This window comes from Daucus carota, chromosome 9 (assembly GCF_001625215.2).
Source record: "Daucus carota subsp. sativus chromosome 9, DH1 v3.0, whole genome shotgun sequence".
In the NCBI taxonomy this organism is placed as follows: domain Eukaryota; kingdom Viridiplantae; phylum Streptophyta; class Magnoliopsida; order Apiales; family Apiaceae; genus Daucus; species Daucus carota.
The window spans coordinates 18496074-18506739 of record NC_030389.2 but is presented as its reverse complement, the minus strand read 5'-3'; the positions used below and the strand labels follow the sequence as shown (position 1 = coordinate 18506739).

Genomic DNA, 10666 nt, shown 5'->3' with positions numbered 1-10666 from the left:
TCAAGAATGCAACTACAAGTTAATTGCAATTTCAAACAGCCGAAAATGAAGTTACAAGTTGTTTTCAATTTCAAACGAGTCCGGAATGAAGCTAAAAATTGTTTCCAACTTCAATTCAGTCAATAGTGAAGCTACAAGTTGTTTCTAGGCTCAAACGAGTCAAGAATCAAACTACAAGTTGCACTACACCATATATGGTCTATCCTAACATTGCATAATGATGTTGCCACCAAAAACGTTGCCTTAGATGCTTAAAATTTGATTGAACTGGGTGTATACCAACATCATATAGCGGTGTTGCCATTGATCCGAAAACTGTTGCCTTAACCACAAAAAAATCGCAATGCCAACATCTTGCCAACATCTTGTGAGATGTTGCCTTAGAGAAGAGTTAAAATAAAAGAGGGAAACATCCCGCTTTGTTTTGATAGTCAAATTTTTAAACAAAATTCAGCTGCAACCGCCTTAGAAAAAACATATCTCTCCTGCATATCTCAGACAATTAAAACAAAAATTAAAAACATATCTCTCATCTCTCTCTCTCAGACAATCTCTCTCCTCGAACTCACTCTCTCTCAGACAAAACCTCCCTCTCTCTCTCTCTCCCGCATCTCTTACTCAATCTCTCCCGTATACCTCTCTTCTGAATCTTCTCCATCTCACTCTTTCATCTCTTCCTCTCATCTCGTTCTCATATCTCTCATCTCTCGAAGCTCGAATCTGCAAAAATTTGGGAAAGGGGGCTGGTTCGACGACTTTAAAGAAGGAGCTCTGTTGTTTTTCTCTCGTAGCTTTAATTTGGTCGAACTCTAACTATAAGGTATCTCTCTGAGTTCATCTCGTTGATTTGGGGGTTTTAAAACCCTAATTTTTAATTGTTAATTTAGGGTTTCTTCAGTTGGGGTTTAATTGGGTGTTGATTAGGGTTAAATTTGTAAGTCAATTGAAAAACTCTTGGAGTGTGTTTGCTTATCTGCATTTTCCAAGTTTGTATGTGCATTTCTGAATTCTATCTATGTGTTTATTGTTTTTTGTTTGTACTAGAGGATTGATGTATATAAACTTGTTAAACTGCTTGAGAATTAGTTTCAAGTGTATTTTCAAGTGAATTAGTTTTTGTGTATTCCTGGAGAATGTATTTGCTCCTGTAATCTGTACTTTTTCTTGAGTTATAGTTTTTATTCTAGTAGTAATGTGTGGAGAATCACAATGACCCTGGACATATGTATTTGCATATTTGGTAATGCTCTTGTGTTTGCACACTCTTGTGTTTAGGTGATATTAGTTTAGGTGATACAAGATCAGCTAGAGTCCCTAAACCACGACCAAATCTACCTAAAATTTTATACTATGAACACAGATTTTATAGTATTACTATTATGCAACCAAGCAAGTTTGTATATGGTAATAGTAGATGTCATATGAATTGCAGACTGGTTAACAGGGGATTTCAAGTGCAATTTTTCTTTTAATAGCATTGTGACTTGCGTTGGGGATTAATAAGTTAGTATATATGTATAAGTTAGTAAATATGTATAAATTAGTTTGTATTACTACTTATTGTAGGAGACATGTTCTTTTATATGTTATTTGTATGGTCTCTAAACTATAGCAGCCTGCCAACTCTAGAAAGTAATATGTGTAGTGATAACTTAGTAGTGATGATATTATATATATATATATATATATATATATATATATATATATATATATATATATATATTTAGTATTCATGATATTTAGGCTTATATATTGTATATATGTTTGTAAATATATTTGTTAGGTACTACTGTTAGGTATGGTACTACTATTATATATTGTATAATTGAGTTGTATTTTATTGAACAGAACATAAAGATGAGTGAAATATGGATTAATCTTCCAAGGTTCAGTGAAGAGTACAGCAAGGGGGTTAAAGATTTTGTAGAAAATGCTATGGTTCATTATGCTGTAGAAAATGAAATGAAGTGTCCTTGTAGTTTATGTAAAAGTAAGCAATGGTGGGGTGCAGAACAAGTGTATAACCACCTGATTTGTAATGGTCCATCTGTGGTAGAAGTTAGCTGGATTTACGACGTCTCAAACATGGTAAATGGTAGTACTGAAGGGATGGATTGTCAAGAAAATGTCGGGTTCGAAGATAATCTGGAAGAAATGTTGAATGTTACTTGCGCCTACGGTGGAGCGAATGCAGATGCAAGGAAATTTTTTCGCCTTGTTGAGGACGGAAAAAAGCCATTGTATCCGGGCTCCAAAAAATTTACTCGGCTAAGTTTCCTTGTTAGGCTTTACCACTGGAAATGTCTACATGGAGTAACCGAGTCGGCATTTGGTGATCTATTACTACTAATAAAAGAGGCATTCCCCGATGTTGAAGTACCATCCTCTTTCAATGCTGCTAAAAAGGTAATCAAGGATTTAGGCCTTGACTACAAAAAAATACATGCATGTCCAAATGACTGCATGTTATTTTGGGATGAAAATAAGGATGAAATTTCTTGTAGAAACTGCGGTGCCTCAAGGTGGACTGATGCGAAAAATGGAGACGACAACAGCAAGATTCCAGCGAAGGTCATGAGATATTTTCCTTTAAAACCAAGGCTGCAGCGACTGTATATGTCAAAGGATTTCTCTAAATTAATGACCTGGCACGCAGTGGAGCGAAAGAAAGACGGAAAGTTACGACATCCGGCAGATGGCAAGGCCTGGAAGCTGATGGATTCAAAATATCCAACATTTTCAGCAGAAAAACGGAACATACGATTGGGAATAGCTGCTGACGGGTTCAATCCATTTCGCACAATGAGTACCAGTCATAGCACATGGCCAGTTGTAGTAGTCAACTACAACCTTCCTCCCTGGCTTAACATGAAACCAGAAAATTTAATCCTCTCGACACTCATACCAGGTCCCAATGATCCTGGAAATAATTTAGACGTCTATATGCAGCCTTTAGTAAAGGAATTGAAAGAGTTATGGGAGGAAGGAATTGAAACATATGATGCTTCGACAAATCAGAATTTTATTTTACGTGCAAGCTTGTTATGGACGATTAGTGACTTTCCAGGTTATGGAATGCTATCGGGCTGGAGTACAAAAGGCTACCTAGCCTGCCCTGTTTGTGCTTACGAGACGTCATCACAATATTTGAAACATAGCCGAAAAGTATGCTATATGAATCATCGAAAATTTCTAGATTCCAACCATAAATGGAGATCTGATAAGAAAAGGTTCGATGGTAAAGTTGAGAAAGGCGAAACCCCACCAGTTTTAACCGGCAGATTTATAGAGTTGGTGTTGGATGGTTTCGAGAATAATTTTGGGTGTACGGGGAAGGGAAAAAGAAAAGTCAGCTGTGAGGTTAACCACTAGTTTTGCTAGTTCGAAGGACCAAAACCCAAAAACAGGGGATGTTAATTACTATGGTTCGATTGAAGAAATAATTGAACTTGACTATTGGGGGGCTTTTACTGTTGTTTTGTTTAGGTGTACCTGGTATGTAGACGATAAGGATTCCTTAGGTTTTACTCGCGTAAACTTCAACAGAGTTCGTCAAAAAGATGACCCTTTCGTCATGTCGACACAAGTCCAGCAGGTGTTCTATATTCAAGATCCTACTGAACTGCAATTTTATTATCCAATTAAGAAGTTCTCGTCAGAGTCCTTTGAACAAGATGATAAAAATTTAGCTGAAGATGACATAAACGGGAAATTCACACGTGACAGTGATTTTCATTCATTGCTAGAGGAACAAGATACTGCGGTTAGCTGGTTCAGGGATGATGTCCCATCAAAACAAATTCCTATTCCAGTTATCCCAATACTAGATGATTGTACCTTAGGTGTGGTAAGTAAATATGAGATTTAAATATATAAAATAGATCAATGCCTTTTTTGCCTAGTTTATCTAAGTAAATTAAATTAGAATTTTGTTTCCATTAGTTCCCATCTTTTCTTTAACTGCTTTTGTATTATTTCTTTGCTTGTGTATTATGTCTTTGCTGAAACTCATTTATAGCTTTAAAGTTCTCATGATTTACAATAGAGTTTTCTGTTTCCGATATGCTAATAGTTTACAGTAGAGTACATTAGTATATTGACTTTGCATGATTCATTTTTTTGCATGATTAGTTGTTCATGATATTCTGTAATCTGACAAATGAATTTTTTTCAATCTTATTCCAGGATGACAACTGATACAATGACTTTTCACTTGCACCATAATGGCGAGTTCACAAAAGAAAAGTATGTTGGTGGATCAGTTATTACTTATGGGGACATGGACCTCGATCTGTTCTCATACTCAGTACTGATGGAGTGGGTCAAAGAACTTGGTTATGCGGAAATCGGAGGGGTTTATGTCAGGAAGGAAAAAGGCTGGGAATTGGTGACGAAAGATGCTGATATGAATGTGTGTATTTTGGAAAGTAAGACTTCTGAATTGGATTTGTTTGTTGACTGTGATGTTGATAAAGGGATAGAGCCGGCCAAACAAATGCAACCTCACGTGATTGTCAGGCCAAAGAAAAATCCTATTAAAGCCACAGTGAAGAATCCCAACAAGCGCAAGTTTGTAACTCTTAAAGACATTAATCATGAAAAGGAACAGAGGTTGGTGACTGCAAGAAGAAAGATATCATTTAAGTTGCCTGTTGCAAGTGAAACAAAGAAGCCTGATGCCATTTTGAAAGCAGATGTGATGAAGGAAAAGGAAAAAGAGGGGAAAAAATTGATTGGATCAGTAACAGAGTATGCAGACTTAGTGTATGGTAAATATGACTTGGTGGAAGGATGCGGGGAAGTTGGAGGAACCGAGGAGGTTGATAAAGGTGTTGCAGTTGGTAAAAATACGGAGAAGGTGAAAAAAGGAGCTGGGGTTGGGGTTGGTAATGATACTGAGGTGAAAAAAGGAGCTGGGGTTGGGGTTGGTAAAGATGCTGAGGAGGTGAAAAAAGGAGCTGGGGTTGGGGTTGGTAAAGATGCTGAGGAGGTGAAAAAAGGAGCTGGGGTTGGGGTTGGTAAAGATGCTGAGGAGGTGAAAAAAGGAGCTAACCTTGGTGAAGTTGTTGCTGACAAAGTTAAAGGAAAGAAGGAAGTTAAAGGAGTAAATGAGTATGAGAAGCGTCGCAATAAAAATATTGAAGAAAATGAAAAGAAATTTCAGGAACTTGGGTTGAGAAGGCATTCTGCAGGGACCCCTGTCCAAAAAAAACCTAACAATCGCAAGGCATTCAGTGATGATAAAGAAAGTGACAACTACGACCCGAAAAATGACTCGGACCAATCTAGTGACAATGAAGAGGATATGGCTATATCTAAGGTACAATGTACTTGATGAAAATAGTTATACTTAATTCTATTTATTATTTTCTCGATATGAAGAATTGTACTATTTGTCAACTGCTTCTTGACATAACTAAAATTATTTTAGCGGAAGAAAAAGGCCGGTAAGAGTGTGCTTGGGTCTGGACCAAGAACTCGGTCGCGGGCATCCAGGATTGTATTGCCACCACCTGTGAAGCAAGTTAATGATGCAGTGGAGGTTGAGGTTAATAAGGAGGTTGAGGTTTGTACCACATCTTCACTATAATTAAAGTAAACTTGAAACTTCACTTGCTATGCTAATTTGGGATTTAATATTTCATCTTAAATTACATAATTTCTTTTCTAGGCAAATGATGATACACCAAAAGTTAGTACTGTAGAGAGACTTAAGTTGATGAGAACAAATGCTCCTGGTTCAATGGCTGCCTATTTACAGTTACGCGAGCAAGAAAAGATGCAGGCTGCATTGGAGACTACGCAGCAATCACAGTCCCTAACTGAGAATTTGCAACAGCCAGGTACATTTATAAATTTACATTAGCCAGGCTGCATTAATTAAATTCTAATTGAATTTTGTATCAGTTTCTTACTAACTTATAATGTTGAATTTTGATAAGTAGCAAATGGCTTTGACTTCTTCAATTGTTTCACTTGATAGGTACGCCACCAGGCCAACCTGAAGAAGAAGAAAAACAGAGAAAGCCACGAGGGAAGTCAAAACTGACTCATGTCCATACAAGAGGGGAAAAGAGAGAGATCAAGCTATCTGATCTCGGGCAACCAGTAGATGATGATGAACATCTGATTAGGGAGTTCAGCAATTTTTTAGGAACAACAGTAAGAGAGTTTGTCTCTCTTACATGTCGTAGTTGGACTGAAGTTCCACAAAAAGATATCCTGTGGGAATATGTGAAGGTAATATAATTTTTTTCTTAATTTTTGGCTATTTTCTGAGAATTGTTTAGTTAAATTTATGAATTAACTCCTCAATTAGCTCCTAAATTATATGTAAAACATGTTTCATTTTTAGGACAAGTACGTAATCCCTGAAGAAGGTTATGACTGGGTTATGACGACGATGCGGGACTTGTTTAGGGGGTACAAAGCTCGGATCAAGAGGGATTACTATTATAAATATCAAACTGATGAGGAGAGGCTAGAAAATAGGCCTAGGGAGGTTCCATTGAAAGACTTCAAGATATTGTTAGAATATTGGGCTGATGAGAAAATAGCGGTAACATGAAATATAATTTTCTTTGTCACTGCATTATTTATCTCTTAAGGGATGTTCGAATTGTTTTTTCTCTCTTTTTCAGAAAAAAGCAAGAACAAATTCAGAATCTCGAAGGCTTATAACTGAAACACATACTGCTGGAAGTAGGAGTTTCGCACAAATAAGTCACAATATGGTAAGTGTTTTCATTTAAATATTTGTTAGGATTATGCTTGTCCTTTTGTTTTTGTTTCTATAAGTATGAACTGGTTGATGTGGTGAAAACCCTTTTTTTTTGCAAGGCACTTGAAAGAGCATTGAAGGCTACCCGTGAACAACCACCAGCACCAATATCAGATGCTGATGTTTATGTTAAAACACGCAAACGGGAAAGCACAAGAACATACAAGCTACCTACTGAAGTTGTTGAGAAAAAAGTGGTAAGTTCTCGGACTTCATAATTAGAATACAAATATAAATTATAATCTGTACTGTTATATCCTTGATATTTAGTTTTGCTATTTTAAATACTTTTTGGTAGTTGTAGATGATCAAGACATTTTCTTGCTCAATGTATGCATGTTATTGTTATAGGAAAATGTAAAGAAGCTGCTGAAAGATGGAACAATTGACGAAGCTGAAGAAGTTGTTTATGGTGGGAAGGATCACAGTCGCACATTTTTAGTGGGGAGGCTTATTGAGAAAAGGGAACCAAAGAAAAAAATTGCACGCCCTTTGCCTACCATTCCAGAGAAGTATGTGGCTAGTTTAACTGAACAGATTCGAGATCAAATTGCAAAGGAGATGGAAGAACAAGTGCAGAAGAAGGTTGAAGATAATGTCAAGCTCATGATGTCCAAGCTGGCAGAAAAGAATCCAGGCCTTAATCTCGATATCGAGCTAACCAGTGCCAGTGAACCAACAGTTGAGCCATCACAGGCCAACAATGGCAGTGATTAACAGCCCTTGATTGATATTTTCCGTATTCTGAACTAAACATGTCCTTGCTTAACTTTTATTTAGCTTTTATATTAAGATGCATTTGTATTTTGGAGAAGTTGGAGGATCTCGTTTTATTTTGAAAGATGTGATGTATTTTGGAGTTGGGGAATTGTCAGTTAGTCAGTACTGTTTGAGGATTTGGTTGGTTGTTTGCTTGGAAACTTGATATTGTTATTTATAAAGGGATGATCTAATTTTCAAACAAAAGCTTGCAAATTTTTTATTTGAACCTGTTGCCATAGCTTAGAAAAATGTTGCTAAGAAAATTAATTTACAGTGTTGCTATAACATTAAAAGTGTTGGCATAACCATATAATTTGATTTTAGTTACACTTTATGGTAACATAAAAAATGGTGTTGCTATCTAAAAGAGGTGTTGCTATAACCTTTAAAGCAACAGTATAATACATGTTGCTGTTAACCAAATAGATGTTGCCATACACTCTATGGCAACGTTATTTACTATGTTACCAAAAAATGGACAAAGTGTTAGCAAAACCTCTATGGCCACATGGATTTTCGCAACATCTTCGAAATTGGAAAAAATGTTGCCTTAAACTCAATAGCAACATAAATGATGGTTTTAGCAACGAAAATTCGGTGTTAGGATAGACCTTATATGGTGTAGTGTTGATTCCGATATCAAACAACCGAAAATGCAGCTATAATTTGTTTTCAACTTCACATGAGTCCAGAATGAAGCTACAAGTTGTTTTCAACTTCAAACGAGTCCGGAATGAGGCTAAAAATTGTTTCCAACTTCAATCCAGTCAATAGTGAAGCTACAAGTTGTTTCTGGGCTCAAACGAGCCAAGAATGAAACTACAAGTTGATTCCAATTTCAAACAACTGAAAATGAAGCTACAACTTGTTTTCAGCTTCAAACGAGTATGGGATGAAGCTACAAGTTGTTTCCAACTTCAATCTAGTCAATAATGAAGCTACAAGTTGTTTCCGGGCTCAAACGAGTCAAGAATGAAACTACAAGTTGATTCCAATTTCAAACAACTGAATATGAACCTACAAGTTGTTTTCAACTTCAAACGAGTCCAGAATGAAGCTAAAAATTATTTCCAACTTCAATCTGGTCAATAGAGAAGCTACAAGTTGTTTCCGGGCTCAAACGAGTTGAGAATGAAATTACAAGTTGATTTCAATTTCAAACAACCGAAAATGAAGCTACAAGTTATTTTCAACTTCAAACGAGTCCGAAATGAAGCTAAAAATTATTTGCCACTTAAATATAGTCAATAATGAAACTATAAGTTGTTTCCAGGCTCAAACGAGTCAAGAATTAATCTACAAGTTGTTTCTAACTTCAATCTAGTCAATAATGAAGCTACAAGTTGTTTCCGGGCTCAAACGAGTCAAGAATGAAAGTTCAAGTTGATTCCAATTTCAAACAACCGAATATGAACCTACAAGTTGTTTTCAACTTCAAACGAGTCCGGAATGAAGCTAAAAATTGTTTCCAACTTTAATCTAGTCAATAGTGAAGCTACAAGTTGTTTCCGGGCTCAAACGAGTGAAGAATGAAACTACAAGTTGATTCCAATTTCAAACAACTGAAAATGAAGCTACAAGTTGTTTCCAACTTCAGTCTAGTCAATAATAAAGCTACAAGTTGTTTCCGGGCTCAAACGAGTCAAGAATGAAAGTACAAGTTGATTCCAATTTCAAACAACCAAAAATGAAGCTACAAGTTGTTTTCAACTTCAAACGAGTATGGAATGAAGCTACAAGTTGTTTCCAACTTCAATATAGTCAATAATGAAGCTACAAGTTGTTCCCGGGCTCAAACGAGTCAAGAATGAAACTACAAGTTGATTCCAATTTCAAACAACCGAAAATGAAGCTCTAAGTTGTTTCCCACTTCAATATAGTCAATAATGAATCTACAAGTTGTTTCCGGGCTCAAACGAGTCAAGATTGAAACTACAAGTTGATTCTAATTTCAAACAACCGAAATTGAAGCTACAAGTTGGTTTCAACTTTAAACAGGTCCGGAATGAAGTTACAAGCTGTTTCCAACTAATTTAGCAAAAAAAAAAGATATTTCCAACTTCAATCTAGTCAATAATAAAGCTACAAGTTGTTTACGGGCTCAAACGAGTCAAGAATGAAAGTACAAGTTGATTCCAATTTCAAACAACCGAAAATGAAGCTACAAGTTGTTTTCAACTTCAAACGAGTCCAGAATGAAGCTAAAAATTGTTTCCAACTTTAATCTAGTCAATAATGAAGCTACAAGTTGTTTCCAGGCTAAAAAGTGTCAAGAATGCAACTACAAGTTAATTGCAATTTCAAACAACCAAAAATGAAGCTACAAGTTGTTTTCAACTTCAAACGAGTCCGGAATGAAGCTAAAAATTGTTTCCAACTTCAATCTAGTCAATAGTGAAGCTACAAGTTGTTTCCAGACTCAAACGAGTCAAGAATGAAACTACAAGTTGATTCCAATTTCAAACAACCGAAAATGAAGATACAAGTTGTTTTCAACTTCAAACGAGTCTGGAATGAAGCTAAAAATTGTTTCCAACTTCAATCGAGTCAATAATGAAGCTACAAGTTGTTTCCAGGCTCAAACGAGTCAAGATTGAAACTACAAGTTGATTCTAAGTTCAAACAACTGAAAATAAAGATACAAATTGGTGTCAACATCAAACCAGTCCGGAATGAAGTTACAAGTTGTTTCCAACTCATTTAGCAAAAAAAATGGTTGTTTCCAACTTCAATCTAGTCAATAATGAAGCTACAAGTTGTTTTCGGGCTCAAACGAGTCAAGAATGAAACTACAAGTTGATTCCAATTTCAAACAACCGAAAATGAAGCTCTAAGTTGTTTCCCACTTCAATATAGTCAATAATGAATCTACAAGTTGTTTCCGGGCTCAAACGAGTCAAGATTGAAACTACAAGTTGATTCTAATTTCAAACAACCGAAAATGAAGCTACAAGTTGGTTTCAACTTTAAACAGGTCCGGAATGAAGTTACAAGCTGTTTCCAACTAATTTAGCAAAAAAAAAAGATATTTCCAACTTCAATCTAGTCAATAATAAAGCTACAAGTTGTTTACGGGCTCAAACGAGTCAAGAATGAAAGTACAAATTGATTCCAATTTCAAAC

The 10666-nt window shown here is 36.0% G+C and overlaps 2 protein-coding genes across 3 annotated transcripts; both read left to right on the top strand.

Annotated features, from left to right (window-relative positions):
• The first annotated feature begins 489 nt into the window (after window positions 1-489).
• Window positions 490-7648, top strand: LOC135149169 (uncharacterized). 2 transcript variants are annotated; one of them, XM_064084150.1, is made up of 9 exons: window positions 490-820; window positions 4186-5320; window positions 5432-5566; window positions 5672-5843; window positions 5984-6240; window positions 6356-6559; window positions 6642-6734; window positions 6841-6978; window positions 7133-7648. In XM_064084150.1, the coding sequence occupies exons 2-9, from the start codon at window positions 4187-4189 to the stop codon at window positions 7496-7498; spliced, it is 2499 nt and encodes an 832-aa protein (XP_063940220.1). In that variant the 5' UTR covers window positions 490-820; window position 4186; the 3' UTR covers window positions 7499-7648. The 2 variants fall into 2 exon arrangements, with proteins under 2 accessions (XP_063940220.1, XP_063940221.1); XM_064084151.1 differs by lacking the exon at window positions 490-820 and adding an exon at window positions 3384-3847.
• On the top strand, window positions 1858-3372 carry LOC135149453 (uncharacterized). The gene has a single exon (XM_064085181.1). It carries the CDS (start codon window positions 1858-1860, stop codon window positions 3370-3372), a length of 1515 nt encoding a protein of 504 aa, XP_063941251.1.
• Window positions 7649-10666: the final 3018 nt, after the last annotated feature.

Excerpts from the sequence above, each read along its gene's own strand:
- LOC135149453 (XM_064085181.1), top strand. The coding sequence starts at position 1,858 with ATGAGTGAAATATGGATTAATCTTCCAAGGTTCAGTGAAGAGTACAGC.
- LOC135149169 (XM_064084150.1), top strand. The coding sequence starts at position 4,187 with ATGACAACTGATACAATGACTTTTCACTTGCACCATAATGGCGAGTTC. Across the intron at positions 5,321-5,431 it reads AGGATATGGCTATATCTAAG|CGGAAGAAAAAGGCCGGTAA; the intron begins GTACAATGTACT and ends AAATTATTTTAG. Across the intron at positions 5,567-5,671 it reads AGGTTAATAAGGAGGTTGAG|GCAAATGATGATACACCAAA; the intron begins GTTTGTACCACA and ends TTTCTTTTCTAG.